The 24,277-nt window shown below is 48.7% G+C and overlaps 1 protein-coding gene across 1 annotated transcript in view; it reads left to right on the forward strand.

The window, feature by feature from the left end:
- Positions 1–24,036, forward strand: part of MLNR (motilin receptor) — a 38,254-nt gene extending 14,218 nt beyond the window's left edge. Inside the window, exon 2 of the mRNA XM_075593179.1 lies at positions 23,585–24,036. Coding sequence (XP_075449294.1) covers positions 23,585–23,898 — 314 coding nt within the window. The 3' untranslated portion in view covers positions 23,899–24,036. The remainder of the gene's footprint in view (positions 1–23,584) is intronic.
- The last annotated feature ends 241 nt before the right edge of the window (positions 24,037–24,277 follow it).

Here is a 24,277-nt window from a genome sequence, read left to right on the forward strand (position 1 = left end):
GGCGGAGATCCAATCACAGGAGGAGGGTGTGTGAGAATTCCTCCAATGAAGTAGCACAGGGCAAAAGCTGCAATGAGAGGCAGCACCTGTGCCATAGATTGCCAGAGGAAGCCTGCAACTGCACAGGTCTGCAAGGCAAAAGTCAAAGCCAGTAGTGGATTCCTTACAGTACCCCCCCCTTCAGGTGAGACCTCCGGACGAACAAGATCCATCACAGATTTGGGGGACATGGAATTGTTCCTAAACCTCCTTAGGCGAGAGGTGGCGTTGAAAGCCCATAGTTTGTTGGGATTCCTTACAGTACCCCCACCACTGGGTGAGAAGCCTGGGTGAACAGGACCATTCATAGGTCTGGGAGACATTGAGTTGTTCCTGAAGTGTCTCCGGCGAGAATTAGGTCCACAATCCAGATGTACATTGGCGAGTGCCATGAAAGACAGCGGTGGTACTGCAGTTCTTGGTACATGGACAATGGGACCTGAGGGCTCCGGAATGGGAACATCGGAAGGACAGTAGCCAGGTGTCCGGTGCATAGTAATAGTCCAAGAGTACGGGACACAGGACACAGATTGTCGGACAAAAATGGCAGAGGGACCTTCAGAGAAGGCAATGTCTTTGGTGAAATCAGCACGGAGGAAGTTGCGAGAGTCTTTAGCTTCCAAGGAATTCCGGGTGGTGGTTAGCAAGGGAATGGGGCGGGAGGGTTCACTACACACTATTGCAGCGGTACTTTTGATACCAAGCAGGGTTGCTATCCCAAGCAATTTGCGAGAGTCTGTAGCAGTGTGTATGCAACTCTTGGTCATGGTACTGGCAGTTGAAGAAGGATCCGCTTCCTTTGGTTTGTGATCTTTAGAGAGAATGAAATCCGAATTTGTGGCTTTGGCGAAGGACATAATAAGCATGTCTATACCCATAGTGGAACCATAGAGAACAGGAACGGACGCTTCAGGTAAAGCGACGAGGTCCAGTAAGGGTGTCTTCGTCTTAGGGAGAGGCCAATTGCCATACAGAATGGGCACTTTGGGCACCGCACAGAGACCTGCGAGTAAGGAGTCTGTTTGAAAGGTGAGAAAACAGATTTTATCCAAAAAACAAGGCAGGCGGTTACGCGGTGCATCAACCTTAGGGAAAAAAGTCTTGGGGTTAAAGCTGGGTGCCTCCAACACAGAGAAAGAAGACAGAGAACTAGAGCTTGGCTTCGGAGTGGAGGTCCCAGGTACCCAGGTCTCACATGATACTGTGGGAGAAGCAATGCAAATTGTTACTGTTTTAAACATAGGGTCTTTAACATCGGTAGCTCCAGGCACCTTTTTGAGAGGTAACCCTAGTTTTGGGACAGGACAGTCAATAGCAAGTACCCCAAGTATTGTGGAAGACACAGAGAAAAATAAGTCCATTTTAAAGACGGGATCTTCTGAAAAAAGGGAACGTTCCAAATGCGATACCCCTGAGTTCGTGGTAGTAGACATACAGTCAGTAGTGGATACCCCGAATACTGTGGGCGAATCAGCGTAAAACAGTATTATTACAGGAATGGGCATCCCAGACTTTAAGTCATTTTTAATCATCCCGGAGGCTGTGGCATGATCCATGAGAGAAACTGGGGTAAACTCTCCAACAGACACAAGGGATATCTTGCTTGTTACAGAATTGGGTCCCTGAGAATCCCTAGTGAGGGCATCAGACTCCATGGGAGACTTAGTGACAGGGGTTTTGGAACTGATTAAAGGAATTGCAGGTATCACAGATTTAATAGGAGAAATACCTTGCAAAACAGAAATTTTAGTAAAGGTGATAGGCATCACAGATAGGACAGACAGAAGTAAGCTAGGCAAGGTTGCTTCTATAACAGAAGATTTGGCAGCGGCAAAGCTTAACTCAGCGGCTGCTGGAGAACTTTTAACTACAGTGAGAAGGGACTGCAGATTTACAAAGTCAGGGATAAAGGGAGTCTCAAACTTGAAAGCCTGATCCTTCAAAAAGAAGGGCCCTAACTTTAATGGTACTGAGGGAGCAACAGCAGATACGCTGATCTCAGTAGGGGTCACTTGGAAAGGAGCATAATATATACTGTTCGCTTTAAACCCTAGGATTTGAGAAGAGGAGAACTCAGACAGTGCAAGTGGGGTAACCACGCCTGTGCTGGTCTCTGAAGTGGGTATTTGGGAAGGAGTGTCTGGGACATCAGAAACGACAACAGATTCCACGAAAAGGGGTCTATGCTCAGAAGCAGGGGTCTCAGCTCTCTGAGTGACAGACGGGGTGAGTGAAATACCTAGGAGTAGGGATTCTGCGAACAGGTTTAGAGAAACAAACGGCTCCAGAGTACTTTTTACTGGAGCCAGTATTATTGCCGAAAGTTCAGGGGGCATAACCCCGAGAATTTTAGCCGAGTCAGAGGACAAAAGGGGTTGATCCTCTGAGGCTAAGGAGGTATCCCTGACTGACGAACTAAAGGGATCTACCAAGGAAGATTCACAGGGCTGACCTGCAGGGGTTAACATAGGAAAAACCCCAAGGGTTAAATTACTCTGTACCTGAGAATCAGAGCAATAGAAGCTAGTCTCCGAGAGTGGGGTCATAGGGGGTTCTGCCTCTTGCCCTAGGGACCTATCATTAGACTGCGGAATACTAGGGTTAACAGTAGGAACCTCACAGAGCAGACTAGCAGGGGTTAATACAGAAAAAACCTCGGAAACAGAGCTTAGAATTTTTGGTTTAGGAAAAGAGGGCAAACAGGACTCATTCTCTGGTGCTAGGGAAGACACACTGACCTGGGGACTGCAGGGATTTACAGTGGGGAACGCATAAGCCTGACTAGCAGGGGTTAAGACCGAAATAACCTCAGGGACAGAACTTAGGGAGGTTAACTCAGGATTAGGGAGCGTGGCAGCTTCTTCCTTAGCGGGCAGCGACAGAGAAATGGTTTGACCATTCTTAGGAGAGAGAGGTAACCCCACAGGTTTAGTAACAGGACTGGTAGCACAGAGAATCTGCCAAGCAGCAGCATAGCTGGCAAGGAGGGGATCCTGTTCTATTATGTGAGTGTCTAGTGTTGAGGAAAATACATGGAGTGTATCTTGAGACTGAGCCAACATGAGGAGGGCGCTCTGTTCTACTAGATGAATGTCCAGTGATGAGGCCAGGGCATAGATTGCCTCTTGGGCGTCGGCCAGTTCCAAAGGGTACACGTTATCCCAGGTTAAAGGGGAATCAGTAGAGCGAATACAAGCAGCTAGAGACTGTTTTAAGTTCAGGATGCAGTAAGCCTTAATAAAGAGATCACAACGGCATTGTCTTTGCAAAGGGGTTAAACCTTCATACGTCCACAGTTCATCAACCAGGGGTAGTACTTCACACAAATACTGGCCTTCATAGTGGGACTGATACGCAGGACGGGACATAACTTCAGTTGGAAAATTGCCATCCCCCGCCACGGCGCGGTCCGGTTTTAACGGGCCGAGCATACTGTTACGCCGATGCTCGCCACAAACCGGGACCGGACCGCGGGGCTGAGGTGGGGTTATATAATCACCGACCTGAGTCCACGCAGACTGATCCGGAGTGCGCAGTTCGTAGTCGTACATCGCAGGGTCAGGATTGGAGAAGGCAGCATCGTCGTTATGGAAGCAGGAGTTCGGCAACAGGTAGTCAGGATTTCCCCGCTTCAGCTTAGGAGCGTGAGCGCGGGGGTGGCTTCTGCGCGAGGAGCGGCCTCGGCCCATGACGCCGATCTCAGCAGGAGGAGACAGCAGGCTGGCCGAAGTTCACCGCAGGGCAGCGTCGGGTAGAACCAACGCTTCAGCGCAGAAGTCCAAGGCAGGTCACTGCAAGAGGATCGCAGCAAGCCGCAGGAAAGGAAGGGTAGCCACTGCTAGGAGGGAATGCAGCAGGTACCGGTGCTGGCAACACGCTTCAGCACAGACGTCCCGGGTAGGCCACTGCAGGAGAATAGCAGCAGGCCAGTGCTGGCATCAACGCTTCAGCACAGACGTCCAGGGCAGGCCACTGCAAGGAGATAGCAGCAGGCCGCAGGAAAGGAAGGGTAGCCACTGCTAGGAGGGAATGCAGCAGGTACCGGTGCTGGCAACACGCTTCAGCACAGACGTCCAGGATAGGCCACTACAGGAGAATAGCGGCAGGCCACAGGACAGGAAGGGTAGCTACTGCTAGGAGGGAATGCAGCAGTACCAGTGCTGGCATCAACGCTTCAGCACAGACGTCCAGGGTAGGCCACTGCAAGGAGATAGCAGCAGGCCAGTGCTGGCAACAACGCTTCAGCACAGACGTCCAGGACCAGGCCTCTGGATACTCAGGAACTTGGAAGGTAAGAACGCTAGGAGAGAGGCCTGGGGTGGTTTGTGGCAGAGTCAGTAACATAGAGATATGAATAGTTATGCTCGGCGCTGGTTCAGAGCCAACGCCTAGAATATAAAGGGCGGAGATCCAATCACAGGAGGAGGGTGTGTGAGAATTCCTCCAATGAAGTAGCACAGGGCAAAAGCTGCAATGAGAGGCAGCACCTGTGCCATAGATTGCCAGAGGAAGCCTGCAACTGCACAGGTCTGCAAGGCAAAAGTCAAAGCCAGTAGTGGATTCCTTACAGGAACTTAATTTTAGTTTTAATCACAGATTCACCTTATATTTATAACATATATTCACTTTCTTGCATTTTATTGTATTTGTTTAAATGTACTGTATGTCTGTACCATGTCAGCTTATTATATGTATTTTTGATAGCTATTTCTTTCTAGAGATATATTCCCCTATGTTTTTATCAACACAAATTAAATACTGTTAAATTCAAGTCACCGTGACTTTAAATATGCACAGCCCTATTCTAACCATTGGGACTGCGCACAAAGCTTTTATCAGTTTAAATTATGCACAAGATGTGTGATGCTTATAGGAAGTCATGGGATAGGTTGGCACCAGTATAAATTGCTATTGGATCTTAACCTGCCCCCTCTACGGAGCCTGAGGAAGCCCAAGAAAGGGCGAAATGCGTTGCTCAACTGTTTAAGCATTTTGGACCATTTCAGCCACCGTCTAGGAACAAGACCACGGAAGTGTAGCACTGCACCCGGACGCGGATGCAGAGAGCTACACACAACGAGTCTCGAACAATCAAATCACAGACTGGCTGCTATTTGTATGTCCTTACTTCATTTTGATGAACATCTGGATTAGGAGCAAGAGCAGACTGAGGCAAGAGCAAAGAGGACATTGTGAAGACCAAAGAAGGAAGATCGCAAGAAAGACTGAATGAGATCCACACCAGAGGGGAAAAGGAAGAATAAAAGATACCTTGAGGCAATAGAACTTGAACAAGGCTGTGTGTTGATGAGAGCCAGAGAGAGTGTGGATGAGAGCCAGAGACAGAGAGGGGAGAGAGCCAGAGACAGAGAGGGGAGAGAGACTGAGACAGAGAGGGGAGAGAGACAGAGAAAGAGAGGGGAGAGAGACAGAGACAGAGAGGGGAGAGAGACAGAGACAGAGAGGGGAGAGAGACAGAGACAGAGAGGGGAGAGAGACAGAGACAGAGAGGGGAGAGAGACAGAGAGGGGAGAGAGACAGAGTGGGGAGAGAGACAGAGTGGGGAGAGAGACAGACAGGGGAGAGAGACAGACAGGGGAGAGAGACGAGACTCACACCCCCCCATATACACACACACACACACTCCCATATACACACACTCCCATATATATGCACACACACACACACTCTCTCACTCTACACACACGGGGGGGTCGGAAGAGAGGAAAGCCCATGACCAGCACCACCACCACCCCGCTACCCCCCCCCCCCCGCACGGGCATGAAGCTATTGGGCGGGCAGGCTGGAATTTCCCCCCTCCCCCCCCCCCCTTACCTCACTCGGCGTAGTGGAAGCTTTGGGGAGGCAGGGTGGGAGGCACGTGGCGAGGTGTTCCCCAGCGGGTGCCCCAGGGGACAGTCAGCCCAGCCGTGGCCACCACTGCCCTGCTCCCCTCGCCGGCATGTCCTGCAGTGCAAGGCCAAGCAGCTTTGCAGGCTGCTTCTTCCCCCCAGCAAGCGGTGGCATGAAGCTCGTGGGTGGGGCAGGCCGACATTCCTCCCCCCCCCCCACCTCATGCGGCGGCTGCGCCGTCATGAAGCTAGCTGGCGGGCATATTTTAAGTTTTGGGAAGACGGGCGGGAGGGAGGCACGTGGCGAGGGCCCCCCGCGTACGCCAACCGTGCTGCAGCAGTGGGGACCTCCCGCCCCGGGCAGTGATCGGTGGATCAAGGGGAGGGGAAGGGGACAGGAGCAGGGGAAGGGGAAAGGAGCAGGGGACAGGAGCAGGGGACAGGAGCAGGGGACAGGAGCAGGGGACAGCAGAGCTAATGCGGAGGCGCAGAGGGCAGGAGCAGAGGGCCACTGTGGGGAGTGGGGACCCGGGGGATCGCAGGTTGTCTTGCAGGAGGCAGGGAAGGAGCAGAAGGGCCGCAGCATGGAGAGATTGGAGAGTACTTACCGTCCAACAGAGCTCCAGGCAAAAGAATGGCCGCTCTTTGGGGGCGGGCTCATATAGAGCCTGGCCGCGCGCCCACAAAGCCTGGGAGCACGTGCCAATCAGCTGTCAGGTAGGGAGAGTTTTTTTTTTTTTTTTTCAGCGCCAGCAGGGAAAATTTCAGCGCGAGCAGGGAAATTTAAAAAAACACACACGTGTGCTGCTTGGGCCAATATTTACTTGCCCGGAGGTTAAATCCACTCTCCACGGGCGTGTAAATGTATAGCATTGTCGAACACTGTCTATAGGAATACCCCCTACTGGTGGGCTAAGCTCTATATGACTGATTAGTACAAATCAGATAACAGGTTATAAACAAAAAGAAAAACCGGCGCCTTACAAGTCCAATTTGTGATTATGGAAGTCCAATTGGTGAAGGAAAGTGTCCCAATGATTAGACCTTTCAGATCTTTGAATACAAGATGGTCTGATGTGGCTTCCGCCGTGCGTTCAAGTGATATGTGAAAAAAACACAAAGAGAATTATAGTGCAATATGCCAACACATGTCACTCTAAAACTGACATGCATGCCAATACAAACAAAACATTTAAGGCAGACAATACAGACCAAGACACTACCCAACAAACAGGACAAACAATAGCAAGGCTGAAATTGCTAAAAGCTAATTTAATAAAAGATAAAACAACATAAATGGTAGTTATGCGGATGAGAGACCGCCGGTCCGTATGGTGTAAAACCGGGACCCTACTCATGAGATTTCAGAAATAAGCAGGCAATGAAAGTCGGTCGTGAAATGGAACAGTTTCTCCTTCTGGTCACACTATGGAGCGTTTTTTGTAAACTCTCCTGTAGTTCCCCGCGTCTCTGGGGCGGATGCTCCGTCACTGGGAGGCGGACCTTGTGGTTGAGTACTCCTTCCCTCTCCGACTCGCGTCTTCCGCGTCACTCTCGTCACTCCGTCGAAAAAAGCGCTCGACTTCCCTACGCGTTTCGTGCGCTTGTGCACACTTCCTCAGGGGATAATAATAATGTTGATAGTTCGTGGTATATATATCTTTGCAGTGAATCTGATTGGCTACTCACGAGTAAAAAATTAACACAGCAATTACCACGATTGATACATTGATCGATTCTAACAACATTTCAACAGCCTAACAATACACATAAACAGTTAAAAACAATACAAAATACAATTAACAGGAAACAAAAAAACAAACAAAATTTTTTGGACGGAGACGAGAACTCAGTTCGGTCACAGTATATATCAAGTTCTCCTCATTTACAAAAAAGCCCCCAAGTCGAAGTCTATATTCAGGACTATTGGAGAAAGTGTCTTAAGTTCATAAATCCAGTATGCCTCTCGCATACTGGTCTGTTCTAATCTGTTGCCACCTCTCCAATTGGCCCGAACAACCTCAATTGCTTGGCATAGCAATCCTGTAGGATTTTTATTATGACACATGAGAAAATGATGCGAGACACTATGAGTGACCAATCCCTTCCTGATGTTATATATGTGCTCATGTATTCTCCTCTGAAATGTTCTCCCTGTTCTGCCTATATACTGCAAGCCACAAGGGCATTGAAGCAAGTATATAACGAACATTGAATGACAATTAATGAATGACTTAATCGGATAAGATTTTGGGTTACATTGGATTTGAATGATTTAGCATTGCAGCTGTACGAGCATGCTACACATTTAGCACATGTAAAAAAGCCTTTATTACTCCCAACCTGTTTCTGCCTAAGATGATTCAATGGGCAGCTTAGGGCCAATTTTGATTTTAAATTAATGGCCTTAGTTAATATAATATTTGGTTTGAGGGGAAGAATTTCAGCCAATGTGTTATCTCTAAGTAGAATTGGCCAATATTTATTTATAATCTGTCTTATTTTAGGTGCCATCTCGTTAAATTGAGTAATAAACAAAACTGTATGATTGTACTTGTTCACCTTGTCTTCTTTCTTATATTCAAGTAATGTGTCCCTTTCTATACTGTTGACCTGTTTTAGAGCTTCATCTAAGAGATTCTCAGAATACTTTCTCTCAATAAATTTGCATTTTAACTCTTTAGCCTGAACTTCGAATATCTCCTTATCGGCGCAGTTACGTTTAAGACGCACCAGTTGACCCTTTGGAATATTCCTTAGCCATTGAGGGTTATGTTGACTGTCTGCCCCTAGGTAGTTATTGGCTTGTAGTGGGTTAAAGAATGTTTTCGTATGAAGTGTATTGTTATTTACATATATATGAAGGTCTAAAAAATGTATGTGATCTATAATGTGATGACATGTGAATTTTAAATTTCTATCGTTACAATTCAAATATGTGAAAAAAGTGTCAAGCGAAGCCTGACTGCCTGACCAGACAAACACCACATCATCGATGTAGCACTTCCAGAGCACCAGGTTTGCCCCAAGGGGACAGTTGTTCCAGATGTAATCTTCTTCCCAACTGTCCATAAATAAGTTTGCATAACTTGGGGCAAACCTGGTGCCCATAGCAGTGCCGCATACTTGAATAAAATAATGTGAATTAAATGTGAAATAATTATGTGTTAAAATAAAACGAATACTATCCACCAAAAAAATATTTTTAGCTAGTGAAAGATTGCATTCTGTTTCCAACCTGCGAGACACTGCTCTGCAGCCCAGCTCATGATTAATTACAGTATATAAAGATGTTACATCTGCTGTTACCAGTATATAACCGGGCTGCCATTCCAACCCTCTCAGGATTTGCAATATATGAGTCGTGTCTCGCAAATAGGATTTAACACAAGTGACAATCGGCTGGAGGTGGTGATCGATAAATTGAGATAAATTAGATGATAAAGATGATATTACTGAAATAATAGGTCTCCCCGGAGGTGAAGTTAAGTGCTTGTGAATTTTAGGTATGAAATAAAATAAAGGGGTGCGCGGAAATTGAATATATAAATAATCCATCTCTTCTTGGGTGATAGCCCCACTATTCAAACCAGTAGTAAGCATATTTTTGAATTCTACCTTGAATTGTTCCAAGGGGTCATTTATAAGGGGGAGGTATGTGGCTGTATCTTCTAATACTCTCATGGACTCCTGCATATAGTAACACTTGTCCATCAACACTATACCTCCCCCCTTATCTGCAGATTTAATGACTATAGAGTCATTATTCTCCAATCCTTGTAATGTTTCTTTTTCCTGAATATTAAAATTATCGTGTCTGATTTTGTATGTCCGACTTGATTTTTCTAGATCCATAGTGACCATCTCTACAAATGAACTGACCAGATGTCCTTGTGAGAATTTAGGGTAAAATGTGGATTTCTTTTTGAAACTTTTTTGTGGAAACTTTTTTGTGGAGAGTTATTAGAACTAGTCACTTCTCCATTCAAATTAGTTTGATTGGATATAGCGTCACGGGCAAAACTTGAAAATGAGCTTCATGGGGTTCTCTGTGTTGTTTAACTTGAAAATAGACTATCCTGGTTTGTATACAGGTGTTTCAGTTCCATTTTAATTGTCATATTATACTGCTTCAGCAGAATTCACGACATCCTATATTAAACTGCCAAATTATACACAAAATGGATTATACAAAACAAAATGGAGTCTAGCTACACAAGATGGAATCTGAATTTTTTCCACTGCTTCCATGTTGCCTTCATGCTAACTCCATTGTGTCCATTGTACTGTGTATGGCTTTATATTAACTGCTCTACTGAGAGCCATAGTAATGGGCATATTTGTGGGAGCCACAGATGCAGGAGCAATCTTCTATGTTTCTAACAAATAGGGCATGGGTGTTGTAGGAGAGAACCAAGAGGAACCAGGTGAAAAAGTTCTAAGAAAAAATTGTAGGATTATCAGGCTAGATCATGTCTATGTGGAGAGAAAAAGTGAAGAGGGAGTAAATAGCGTGACAGATTAAACAGATGAAGAATATAAAGTTATGGTTAGGAAATAACCATGAGAGAGTCCAGTGTTTGAAGAGGTATAACCTGAGGTCCTTGCATGACCCAGGGACATCTACTTTCCCTCTCTCCACCCCGCTCACCTCAAAACTATATTAACCATAAAATAAAAACACAGACAAGTGAAGTGGTGAAAAAGGCCACATCATTATTTATTTACTTAGCTTACACTTATAATCATAGCTAAAAACCCAGGACCTTTTCCAATCCAACACAAAATCTCTTGCCTCTAGGCCAAGAGGTAGATCAAAATTGAACCTCCATATTAAAACCCATGAGGAAGACTGACCTTGAGCACTGCCTATCAGCCAAGTGCCCTTGGGGAGTAGCACCAAGATCTAGCTGACACTGGGAGCGTGAACCCCGCCATTCATCTCAAGATCATTGTTCTGTGGGCTCACAGTGGGAAATGTATTCTGGGAGAGTGTACCCCATCATCATTCACATATCTGTTCTAAGTGCTGAGTTCTAAGATGGTGGACACCACATATTCGTCTGTTCTACCGTTCTAAAATTGCGCTCCCGCGACGAAAACGGGACCACATTGGCTGCAGTTCACAACTTGCAAAAGTTTGTAAATCCTGTTGCAAGCTTTCAGCACCAAGCTTGGGCACCACCCCTCAAAGTGACTGGCTCAGCCAGAGCCATGTCACCACCTCCTTGTTACGCCGGTGCTGCCCGCAGACTAGACCCGTCCCCTGTGCTGAGGTGGGACGTAGGGATACACGCACCCGCAGCAAAGGGAGCGCGTCCGGAGTGTGGTGTTAGTGTTGCCAGGCCAGGTATAGTAATGAAGACAATACTTGCCGGTACCGGTACTAGAGGAGGAGTAGTTATTGCCGTTGCCAGGATCAGGGATAGGAGAGTTGCGGATGATCGAAGGTATAAGCCGTGTTACAGGGATGCCAGAAGTTACGAAGTCCAAGTAGAGCTGAAGTCGAGAGCCAGAGGGGGTAGTCGTCCAATCCGCGTCTATACCTGAGGAGTCACTGAGAGAGTAGTCAAATGCTTCCATACAGAGACTATGTCGAGCGACGAGTGATGGGAAGCACAGGCATAATAAAGCTGGACAGGCCAATGGGAAAAGGGGGCAGGCCTGGAGGACTGCAAGGAGTCTTCCCTGATAGGAGGGAGGTGTTACAGCCCAGCTGAGTGTAATCCTTGATTTGCATGGAACTGTGTGATGCTTGGGGGCGACGCCTCACTGCAGGAGCAGTGGTTAAAAGTGCTCTGTTAGGCGTGTGCTCTGTAAGCTGGGAATGCATGCACATAACGTCTGGGGCTGGCGTGCGTGTAGGTGTGCGTGCAGGAGGGCGTGGGCGTGCCTGGCGCTGAGCAGAGGAATCGCCGAGGGGAGTGATCCCGCGACGGTGGCAGGGGCGAGGAGCCGTGGAGGCCGGTAAGGCAGGATTGTTTTGTGTGTCCAGGGGCTCCCTGCGGAGAGGGAGTGCTCCGTGTGGGAAGCGAGGAGAACGCCGATTCCTGACAGTACCCCCCTCTTCAGGAACGGCCTCAGGACGGTCCAAGAACGGTTTCTCTGGAAACTTTTTCCTGAAGGACTTAAGAAGGGCCGGGGCATGAATGTCCTTTGAAGGTACCCAGGATCTCTCTTCAGGGCCAAAGCCCTTCCACTGCACCAAGAACTGGAGCTGACCCCTGGATAGGCGAGAATTCAAAAGAGAGTGAACTTCGTATTCCTCGTTATTTTGTACAGTAATGGGATCCGGTTTACGAGTCTGATCCAGAAAGAAGTGACTGGAGATGAATGGTTTTAAGAGGGACACATGAAAGACATTGGGAATCTTCATACTGGGTGGTAGTTGGAGCCGGAATGCCACAGGATTGATTTGTTCACAAATAGGGAAGGGTCCCAGGAACTTAGGTGCCAGTTTAGGAGATGGTACCTTGAGGTGGATATTCCTAGAGGAGAGCCATACCAAATCCCCTGGTTTGTAACTGGGCGCCGAACGACGACGACGACGATCGGCCTGTAGTTTCGATCTGCGGGAGGAGTTGAGAAGGGTAGACTGAATCCTGGACCATGCGGTTTGGAGGGAAGAAATGCGTTCATCTACGGCTGGTACTCCAGAAGGAATGTTGAGGATGGGAAGACAGGGAGGGTGGAACCCGTAATTTATAAAGAAGGGTGACTCCCGGGTGGACTCGTTTTTTGCAGAATTGACGGCATACTCTGCCCAAGAGAGGAGTTGAGCCCAATCATCCTGGAAATCGGATATAAAACATCTCAGGTAATTCTCCAGGGATTGATTGATTCTCTCCGTTTGTCCATTGGACTGAGGATGATAGGCGGAAGAGAAGGAAGAAGAGATGCCCAATCTCTTCGTGAAAGCTCTCCAAAATTTGGATACGAACTGAGAACCTCTGTCAGAAACAATGGACGAAGGGATCCCATAAATCCGAAAAATCTGCTCCGTAAAGATATCAGCAAGGGCGGGGGAGGTGGGTAATCCTTTAAGTGGAATGAAATGGGACATCTTCGAGAACCTGTCCACGACCACCAAGATAGTGTTCATTCCTCTGGACCTGGGCAACTCCACGATGAAGTCCATAGAAATGTGGGACCAGGGGCGGTCGGGAACTGGAAGGGGTAACAGAAAACCCTGAGGCTTTTGATGGAGAGTCTTGCTTTGAGCGCACGTGGGGCATGCGCGGGTAAACTCCAGAATATCTTGAGACATCCTTGGCCACCAGAAATTCCAACGAATGAGATCAGTAGTCTTCTTAAAACCTGGATGACCTGCAGATTTAGAGGAATGACCCCAAGACCGGACCTCTGGAACAAATTTGGATGGTACAAAGAGTTTGTTGTTGGGAACGACCAAGTCCTTGGGAATGCGTCTCTTGGAGTGCAAAATCTTGTCAAGATTCTTGAAAGTAGTCGTGGCGAGAATCCTTTCATTTGGAAGGATAGTCTCCAACGATTCCTCTGGCCTCTCTTCAGAAGAATGTATACGGGAGAGTGCGTCTGCCTTTACGTTCTTGGTCCCGGGAATATAGGACAGGTGAAAATCGAATCGAGGAAAAAAAAGAGCCCAACGAGCCTGTCGTGGACCAAGGCGTCGAGCGTTCTCTATGTAAAGAAGGTTCTTGTGGTCCGTGAGAATAGTAAACGGCTCTTTTGACCCCTCCAGCAGGTGTCTCCACTCTTGAAGAGCCATCTTCACGGCCAGAAGTTCCCTGTTACCCACGTCATAGTTCCTCTCGGCAGACGAGAATTTCTTGGAAAAATATGCACAGGGATGTAACTTATCTTGGGGCGTGGGTCTCTGGGAAAGAACGGCACCAGCGCCGCAATCAGAAGCGTCGACCTCCAGGACGAAGGGAAGTTCGATGTTGGGATGACGGAGAATAGGTGCGGATATAAAGGCTTCCTTGAGTGTCTCGAAGGCGGAGATGGCCTCGGGTGACCAAGCAGAAGGATCAGCTTCTTTTTTGGTGAGCGCAGTGAGGGGTGCAAACAATGGTGGAAAAACTCCGTATAAACTTACGATAGTAATTAGCGAACCCTAAAAAACATTGTATGGCCTTGAGAGAGTTGGGTCTTGGCCATTCAGTGACTGCTTGAAGTTTACCGGAGTCCATCATAAACCCCTCATCGGAAATGATATACCCCAGGAACGGAGTAGAGGTCGTATGAAAGGTACACTTCTCCAGTTTGGCGTACAAATGGTGTTCACGGAGACGGGAAAGGACGTATGAGGTGTGGCGTATATGGTCCTGGAGATCTTTGGAAAAAATCAGGATATCATCCAAGTATACAATAACAAAAATATTGAGTACCTTACGAAAGACGTTGTTGATGAAATCCTGGAAGACAGCGGGAGCATTACATAAGCCGAAAGGCATTACTAGATATTCGTAGTGTCCACTACGCGTGTTGAAGGCCGTCTTCCATTCATCCCCCTTCCTGATGCGCACAAGGTTATAGGCACCACGTAGATCCAACTTGAAAAAAATCTTGGCCCCCTGTAATTTATCGAACAGTTCGGTAATAAGGGGAAGGGGGTAACGATTCTTAATAGTGATGTGGTTTAAACCCCTGTAGTCGATGCAAGGCCTCAACGACCCGTCCTTTTTCTTGACGAAGAAAAACCCAGCCCCTGCTGGGGAATTGGAGTGACGAATACAGCCTTTCTTGAGATTCTCCTGGATATATTCATCCATAGCGTGAGATTCTGGTAACGACAAGGGGTAGGTCTTGGACTTGGGTAGGGAGTAACCTGGAACTAGATCGATCGGACAATCGTAAGTCCTGTGTGGCGGCAAGAGGTCTGACTGTACCTTATTGAAAACGTCCCGGAATTGATGGTAAACGGAAGGTAGAATAACTTCGGGAACAGAGGTATTGGCCAGCAGTTGATGAGTCTCGCCTGACCTCGGCCTCCAGGAAATGGGGGCAGAGGAAGTCCAGTCAATGAGAGGATTGTTAAGCTGTAGCCAAGGAAGACCAAGGGTGATGGGTATCCCAGGAGCGTGAATGGCATCGAGAACTAAGATCTCCTTGTGCAGATGTGAGGACAGAAGCAAGGGAGCCGTCTCTAAGGAGATGTGGGCCGGGGTAAGAGGACGTCCATCGATACCGACGAGTGCGATGGGAACCTTCTTTCTCACGAGTGGTATGCGGTTTAACCTGGCGAATTCAAGATCCACAAAGTTTCCTCCAGCTCCTGAGTCAATGAAAGCGGCGGTAGAAGTCTTGAACTTATCGCCTGAAAGGGAGACTGGAAATGTAAGTTTCTTAGGGAGTTCACCTTTAGAAAGGGGATGTGGAGACATTACACCCAGAGAGAGCCCCTCTGTACTCACTGGGTGTTTCCGTCCCGGACGCAGTGGACACTCCCGAACCAGATGTTCCATAGATCCGCAGTAGAAACACAATCCCCCGGCGTGGCGGAACTGCCGTATCGGTGTGCGGATGCGTTGTACCCCCAATTGCATTGGCTCTGGCAACTCCAGTGCAGGAGTGTTGCTGGGAGTACTGGAGAACAGAACTTGAAAGTTATGGACGCGAGTGCGCTGACGCTCTGAGCGGCGTACCTGGATACGTTGATCCACTTGGACAGCCAAATCAATGAGGACCTCCAATTGATCCGGCCTGGATTGGCGAGAGAGTTCATCCTTGATGGGATCTACCAGGCCTTGCCAGAACACGGAGACGATAGCCTCTTATCCCCAGTTAGTCTCGGCTGCTAGAGTCCGGAATTCCACAGCATACTGCGTCACCATTCGCCGTCCCTGAGTGATCTGGAGGAGAGAAACAGATGCCATCTCCCGACGAGCGGAAGAATCGAATACTTGTTGAAACTCGGCTTTAAATGCCGGGTAATCTTGGGTAAGGTCAGAACGTCGCTCCCAAACCGGGGAAGCCCAAGCCAGGGCGCTGCCAGTGAGGAGGTTATAAATGTAGGCTACCTTCTTGCGATCAGTATTGTAGAGATGGGGAGCCATTTCAAACTGCACCTCACACTGGTTTAGGAAACCCCTACAATCTTGCGGTTCACCTGCATAAGGCTTGGGGGGAGGAATGCTTACATCTGAGCTGCTAACTGCGCTTGCGGAGTGAGGGCTTACATCTGGCGGGGTCGCGTCGGTACCCTGTCTGAGAGTACTGCGACCTGGCGTGTAAGTGTCACAATTTGATCCTCCATGGCCTGGTTATGCTGAAGCAGATTAGAGAGAGACTGTTGAAGTTCGGTCTGGTCTCCATCTTGTGGGCTCGACATAATGTTACGCCGGTGCTGCCCGCAGACCAGACCCGTCCCCTGTGCTGAGGTGGGACGTAGGGATACATGCACCCGCAGCAAAGGGAGCGCGTCCAGAGTGTGGTATTAGTGTTGCCAGGCCAGGTATAGTAATGAAGACAATACTTGCCGGTACCGGTAGTAGAGGAGGAGTAGTTATTGCCGTTGCCAGGATCAGGGATAGGAGAGTTGCGGATGATCGAAGGTATAAGCCGTGTTACAGGGATGCCAGAAGTTACGAAGTCCAAGTAGAGCTGAAGTCGAGAGCCAGAGGGGGTAGTCGTCCAATCCGCGTCTATACCTGAGGAGTCACTGAGAGAGTAGTCAAATGCTTCCATACAGAGACTATGTCGAGCGACGAGTGATGGGAAACACAGGCATAATAAAGCTGGGCAGGCCAATGGGAAAAGGGGGCAGGCCTGGAGGACTGCAAGGAGTCTTCCCTGATAGGAGGGAGGTGTTACAGCCCAGCTGAGTGTAATCCTTGATTTGCATGGAACTGTGTGATGCTTGGGGGCGACGCCTCACTGCAGGAGCAGTGGTTAAAAGTGCTCTGTTAGGCGTGTGCTCTGTAAGCTGGGAATGCATGCACATAACGTCTGGGGCTGACGTGCGTGTAGGTGTGCGTGCAAGAGGGCGTGGGCGCGCCCGGCGCTGAGCAGAGGAATCGCCAAGGGGAGTGATCCCGCGACGGCGGCATGGGCGAGGAGCCGTGGAGGCCGGTAAGGCAGGATTGTTTTGTGTGTCCAGGGGCTCCCTGCGGAGAGGGAGTGCTCCGTGTGGGAAGTGAGGAGAACGCCGATTCCTGACACTCCTCAGCACCGCCCTTCCTTAATTCCACCCAGGTGAGGGGCCAGCACGATTACCAGCCAATGGGAGCCTTCCTCTACTCTGGGAGGAGTCCCTGTATTGTTGCACCTAACTCAGTTCCACTGAGCTTAGCTGGAAAGAAGAAATCTTTGCACAATCTCTATCCACTACCTCATGTCTGTTCACTTAGACCTGGAAACTATGGAAGCCAACAACTACAACCTCCCTGGCGGTTTCCTAGTAGAGCGCTTCCAGGGCAAGACACATTTGAGATGCCCATGCTGTCGGCAACCTGGAGGCGATCCTAGCCTTCAAGCGCGGTGCCAGCACTGTGGCACCTTCTACATGCAGCCTGCTAGCTCTGAGAATTCTGCACGGAGCACCTCTATCTTCGGTGTGGGTGCACCGGATGGTGTGGATCCTGCCGTGCATCCACCTACTGCCGAAGCTATCATGGGCTTATGTGCACTGACCATTGTGCCCGGATGCCCAAGTGGTCCGGTGCCACCTGTAGCTGTATCCGACCCCCAGGCTGTGGAGGATGCCATAGGCCTGGGTGCCCTGCATCCTATCACAAGAGGTGCCAGAGTATCGGTGTCTTGTTCCAGCCCTTCCAAGATGCTGTCAGAGGTGGATCCTGTGGGTGAGTGGACCGCCACAGTGTGTTGCGTGCGGTTCCCCAGGCTGACCAGGAACAGGCAAGCTCCATACACTTGGTCGCCCGGCGAGCGAATAGCCACAACATCATGTCCTGGCGGAGGTCTCCCCATCCAGATCCAAAGAAGATGACAAATGCCATGCTGAACCTGTGGAGAGAAGATCATCTCTTACCGGTGTTCTGCGGCAGCGATCCAGGTCGGAGTCGTCCATCAGGAAGGCTGTGGTGACACCACAGCTCTGGAGACGTCCTGCACCTGCGGAGGATGACGTCACGATAAAGACCTTGCCACCTGTGGAACCAGATGGCGTCCCTTACCTGCGGATGGGTGAGACTCCTGCTGCTTACCTCCAACAGGATCCTGTTGCAGTCTACCCAGACGCGGAGCAGCCAGACGGGCCCTGTTTGGTGTGTTGCGGGGTGACGTATTTCCGGTCCAGCCAGATGTGACGTCATCACTGCCGCCGAAACTCGAGCCAGCCGGGCGCTTTCGCGAGATGGTCACTGCCTTCTGACATCACCAAGATGGCATCCGCTGAGTCCCCGGAAGTTCCTGAGCCGCCTCCGGCTCCAACGGTGGCGAGGCCGGGACTCTTATCAAGGGACGCACCGTGCTATGTGGCCCAGTGCTACGTAAAGGGTCACCGAGTCCTTGACACTACCTTGCCAGTGTTTCTACGAGGCCGTAGTAAGCCGGCTTTATATGGACAGGCCATGGACTTGGTTAGGTCCCCACCACCGGCCCTGCCCAGTTCTGCCCCTGCCCATACCACTGCTATCACTTCCCCTCCTGTTGCATTTGTCCTGTCACGCTTCCCTGAGGATGATGTGTCCCCTGGATAGTCCCTCTGAGGATTCGGAGGGTGACATTCCTGTAGCTTGCTGTGTAAAAAGATCTACATCTAGGGGATCTTTTCAGTCTTTTAGAGAGTAAACCCGGTCACAATCCCAGCAGTCCAGTACATCTGATGTGTCATCTCAAGGGTGTTCCACCTCATATATCTGAACCTTTGTCCGGGAAACCCCTCAAGTGATGGGACCCCATGTTGTGTGGTTATGTCCCTACTATGAACAGGACAATAGAAAAAATACTGTGAAGAAGGTGGTCACTGCTCACCGATCAGAAGAAGAAACCAAGTGCAAATAAAAATAAGTTATTTATTCAACCAAAAAATAAACATACACGGAGCCAGGAACTCTGACTCGTTTCGTCTTTGCAAAAGCACTTTATCAAAGAGTACTCTTTGATAAAGTCCTTTTGCAAGGACGAAACGCGTCAGAGTTCCTGGCTCCGTGTATGTTTATTTCTTGGATGAATAAATTACTTATTTTTATTTGCGCTTGGTTCCTTCTGATCGGTGAGCAGTGACCGCCTTCTTCACAGTATTTTTTCTATTGATTTCATTTACCGGCTGGAGCACGCCGTTACAGTGTTGGATCGGGGCTTTTCTCAGCTATCAGCAACATTTGGCAGACATGGAGAACATTTTGTGAGTACCTGCCAGCTGATCCGTTAAGTGTGGGACACAGGGGTTTCATGCTTTTATATACCAACGAAAGTTAAGAAGATTTACTATATGTCATTATATGGTTTTTTATTGGTATTGACGGAGCATCGTTTTTTGGAGGTTTATTCCTCTATTTGTCCATTTATGAACAGGACAGGACAAGGTTTGTATTGGTCAACGGTCAACGGTCCTACAGTTGATTATTGTTGGGAGGAAGGCAAATCTCTCCTGAGGATGAGGCCGAGGCTCTGCATACTGTAAGAGGCCGGGAGAAATTAGCCTTGGCGTCCGAATACCTAAGGGCCCCTCTATATTATATCAAGAGGTGGGTCCCAATGACCTAGGGATTTGGGTACTACCTGGCCAAGGAGCTGGCCAGAAAAACATATGATTGTGCCGGGCAGATAGAGCCATTAAGAACCGGTAAAGGTTATCTCATGGCTATGATTTCCCATGTGTTCCAGGAGATAGATGACAACAGGCATGATTGGCTGATAACTGTTACAGAATATCTCCATGCTAAGACCAGCTACAAGGAATTTGTGACAGAGTCTCGCATATGTGCTATTTTGAGGGAATGGATTACTGGGACCAGTATTTTCAAAGATAGAGTAGAGGTTCGCCAGGACACTGGTGGGCCCAAAGTTTATTATGTTTGGGTGAAGGATTTTGAGGGACGGGCAATCCGAAAACCGGATCTCAAGTATTACAAGTAGTTCCCCTAGACTCTTCATGTTGGAAGAGGGTAATATCCATCGCTGTTAACAGTGGATTGTAAGGTTTCTACTGTGTATGTGCATTGTGAGTATGTGTACCATCTGATGTCTACCCTGTCATTATTTTGCAGGCTCCAGAGTGATGGATGGTGCAATCAATTGTTCCAGTGAGGGCATGGAAATTTACACGCAGGGGAGAGTGTAACAGGGCTGGTCCCAGTTGCCTCTCTGCACTTGTTACGCAAGTCCTGATAGTGCTGCCGGCTTTGACAAGCTATTCCAAGGGGCCTTTGAACCCCTCATGCTATTCTGAGTGATAGAAGAGGCGGTGACCTGGTGTTTGTGTACAGCCAATAGTGGTACAGACACTAGGCCCTCCCCTTCCAGAACTCAGAGAGGAATTGCCAAATTGATAGTGAGGCTGGAGGAGTTCTGGTCTGGAGGTTGGAGAGACTGGAAGGGCTGTGAGTCTCTCCCATCAGGGATGAGCATGCCCCCCCAGCCCCATAGTGTGTGGGAGACCATCTAAATTAGACAGATGCCTCCCTACTATTGGAGGTCCTGCAACATCCAGACGTCTGGAGTCTTCTGCTATCTACATGCATACACTGTATAACATCTGCAGTGACTTCTGAATAAAGCCCTTTGTTTTTATATATCCTTGCCTGGGTCTGCAGTAATTGGGCAGGGGTATGTGGGACTGGTGCTTTGGTGGGCACTACTCTGGGATTCCTGGAGCCCACTGAAGCTGGAGGCGCTGTTCACCATGAGAAGACGGAATACATCAAAATTCTGTCCCTGCCCCCACACCAACGCGGACATCTCAGCTCTCCTGACCCTCATAGGTATGCCAGCACAATACCACATAAATAGCCGCAGTAACATCTCCCAGAGGGTGTGAGGGGGTGTGTGAGGGGGGGGGGGGGGGAAGCAGTGCTACACATATCTACATACATATATATATATATATATATATATATATATATATATATATATATATATATATACAGTGTTCGACAAATCACCCAAAAATCTACTTGCCCAACCAAAAAATCTACTCGCCACCTAGTCCCGCCCCCAACCCCGCCCCTAGTCCCACCCCCAACCCTAGTCCCGCCCCCAACCCCGCTTTAAAATAAAATATATAAATAAAATACATTTAATAAATTCCTAGCCAGAACAACATTCGTTTTTGACATAAATGTCTTTATTGTATTACATTATACTACAATTAGTCCTTGTTACGTGTGTGTGTGTGTGTGTGTGTGTGTGTGTGTGTGTGTGTGTGTGTGTGTGTGTGTGTGTGTGTGTGTGTGTGTGTGTAAATGTCGATCTAGAAATAAAAGCCAGGTGTGAATGACTAGTTTCCTGAACCCCTTAACCAGTGTCTGGACGTCCCCGCTTCACAATATCTAAAGCAGCAATCCCACCTGAGATCTTACCTGGAAATCTTAGAGATCTTAGAGGAAAGGCCGCGCGACCGAGCACCACCACCCCCACTGCCCCGCTCGCCCGCCCCCCCCACGACCATCTCACTCCCTGCGCGGACAGCCACGGGACCGCGGGGAAGCGGAGACCAAGGAGGTAAGAGGGGAACACCCCCGCTACCATCTCCCACCCCACGCGGGGATCTGGGAAGCGGGAAGTGGCGCATGAAGCCGGGAAAACACCCACTACCATCACCCGTCCCGCGCTGGTATCGCGGGAAGCCGGGGTAAGCGGGGACACCCCCCACTACCATCACCCGCCCGCGGGGATCGCGGGAAGCCGGGGTAAGCGGGGAACACCCCACTACCATCACCCGCCCCGCGCGGGGACCGGGGAAAGCTGGAAGTGGCGCGGGAAGCTGGGGGAATAAGGGGGGGACACCTCCGCCCCGCGCGGGGACCGGGGAAAGCTGGAAGTGGCGCGGGAAGCTGGGGGGAATAAGGGGGGGACACCTACGCCCCGCGCGGATAAGCGGGGGCCGGGGAGAGAAGGCGGAACACCCTCGCTACCATCTGCAGCCACGCGCGGGTATTGGGGGGGGAAGCGGGGAGTAAGGGGGAACTGCAGGAGGCAGGGAAGGAGCAGAGGGGATGGAGGATTGGAGAGTACTTACTCTAGTACTCTCCAACAGATCTCTGGCCAGAAAAAATGGCCGTTCGTTGGGGGCGGGCTCATATAGAGCCTGGCCGCGCACCCACAAAGCCTGGGAGCGCGCGCCAATCAGCAATCAGGTAGGGGGAGTTATTTATTTATTTATTTTTTCAGCGCGAGCAGGGAAAATTCAGCGCGAGCAGGGGGAAATTTAAAAAAACAAGCACGTGTTCTGCTTGGGCCAATATTTACTCGCCCGGGGGTTAAATCCACCCGCCCCGGGCGTGTAAATGTATAGGATTGTCGAACACTGTATATATATATATATATATTTTTTTTTTTTTGATGCCGACACCACATTGCAGTCTCTTTTGTCCAAAATGAGGCAGGAAACGCTGTATTTCTCTATACTTGGGGTTTATTTACAGGGATAAATAATACTAATAGGCCCATCGTCCCTTTAATAAAACCAAATAAAATAAAATCCTATCCCTATTCAGGGAACTAACTGACTTCTCGGGCCCTTACTATCAGGGCTGCCAGCTAAGCCGGTTGTCAGCCCAAAACATGCCCTGGCATAGGCAGTAAGTTAACAGCACAGTCTTTGTACACAATAGAATGGGCTTTGCTTATCTTATTCCATCTGGCAATGTTCCTGCTTCAGCACAGTCTATCGTCCTTCCTTCTTCTCTTTGGGATTCAAGCCCACGGGAGCTCAGGGAAACTCCTGTGTTCCTCTGTAGCCAGCCGTCACTGCTTCAGCACAGCTCTCTCAGCAGTGTCTCTCACGCTTCTTTAGCCAGCATCTGTTAGCTGGGGAGCTCCTCTGTCTCCCCCCTTCTCTGGGGAAAACTGTCTCTCGGTGCCTTGCAGCTTCCATACTCTTAAAGCAGTTCCTGATTATTCAGAGTAGGCAGATTAGCTTCAGCTGCTGCTTTTCTCTAGGGAGGATTAAATTAACTCTCTGTGGTGCAAAAAGTCCAATAGCTGCCCGATTCAGCCCCTAGAGGACAGCGATGGCACCACAATATATATATATATATATATAATGTGTGTTTAGAATGATAAATAAATCATTGACTAACATTACAAATTGAACATAGACTTCAATAAAAGTAAAAAACAGAGGGAGGCCATTCGCTTTAAAAAAAACTGCAAAAGGATTAAAAAAAAGTCTAACTGACACTCTCATGCCCACAAATACCCAAGAGCTCTTACCACGGCAACCACACCACCGACCCTTATGCCAGGCAACCAACCTGTCCCCCCTTAGTATTCGCTTAAAAATTATAATGCCAATATGATGTTACTGTATGGGAAAACAGAAAAAGGGAGGGGGGTGGTGGAGAGGGGGGAAATCGCTGACTAGATCAAGATGCCCCTTAATGCTTAGGGCCTGGGGCTTCCATAACGACCACATAGATCACTGTGAACTCCTACAAAATATAACTAATTGCAGTTAAGTAATAGTTGCATGCTCCATTAAATATGACTAAAATAGTAATGTGTCCCTGAGATGTTTTACCGCACTGCCTCTTTTCTTAGAATCCATTCCAGCTCCTGACCCTTTTGCTTACTCCCTTGTTTTTAAGCTGTGGTTGTCCTGGCTTTCGTAATCTGCTGGCTGCCATTCCACATCGGAAGAATAATCTTTGTGAACACGGACTATGAAATGATAAACTTCTCGCAGTATTTCAATGTGGTCGCCATGCAGCTTTTCTACCTGAGTGCTTCAATCAACCCGATCCTTTACAATCTCATTTCGAAGAAGTATCGAACTGCTGCCTACAAACTTCTCCGGCCCAGCATGTCAGAGGAAAAGGCATCTAATGTCACCAGGGATGAACCCGGAGGCAACACAGATATCAGCGTCATCATCCAACATGAATACACAACACACGTTTGAGACGGCCCAACCGGAGATGTGCCAATCATTTACTGGTAGATGCAAGTTGGGTAAATATCATCCCTGTGTGGACTATGTATTAAGGTTTTCTAGCTACAAAGTGATATGACAAGAAGTAAATGCTGCACACCATAATATAATAAAGAGATTGATACAGTTACCGGTACTCCCATCAATGTACGATCGGCTGTGTCCAATCCACGACATACAAGAAGGATAGAAGATGGGGCACACGGATTTCAAAAAAAGAAATAATTTATTAAAGCATACACAACGTTTCGACCTAATAAGTCTTTGTCAAGTGCAAAAAAGTGAGCCACTTTTTTGCACTTGACAAAGACCTATTAGGCCGAAACGTTGTGTATGCTTTAATAAATTA

Source organism: Ascaphus truei, chromosome 3 (assembly GCF_040206685.1).
Source record: "Ascaphus truei isolate aAscTru1 chromosome 3, aAscTru1.hap1, whole genome shotgun sequence".
NCBI lineage: Eukaryota > Metazoa > Chordata > Amphibia > Anura > Ascaphidae > Ascaphus > Ascaphus truei.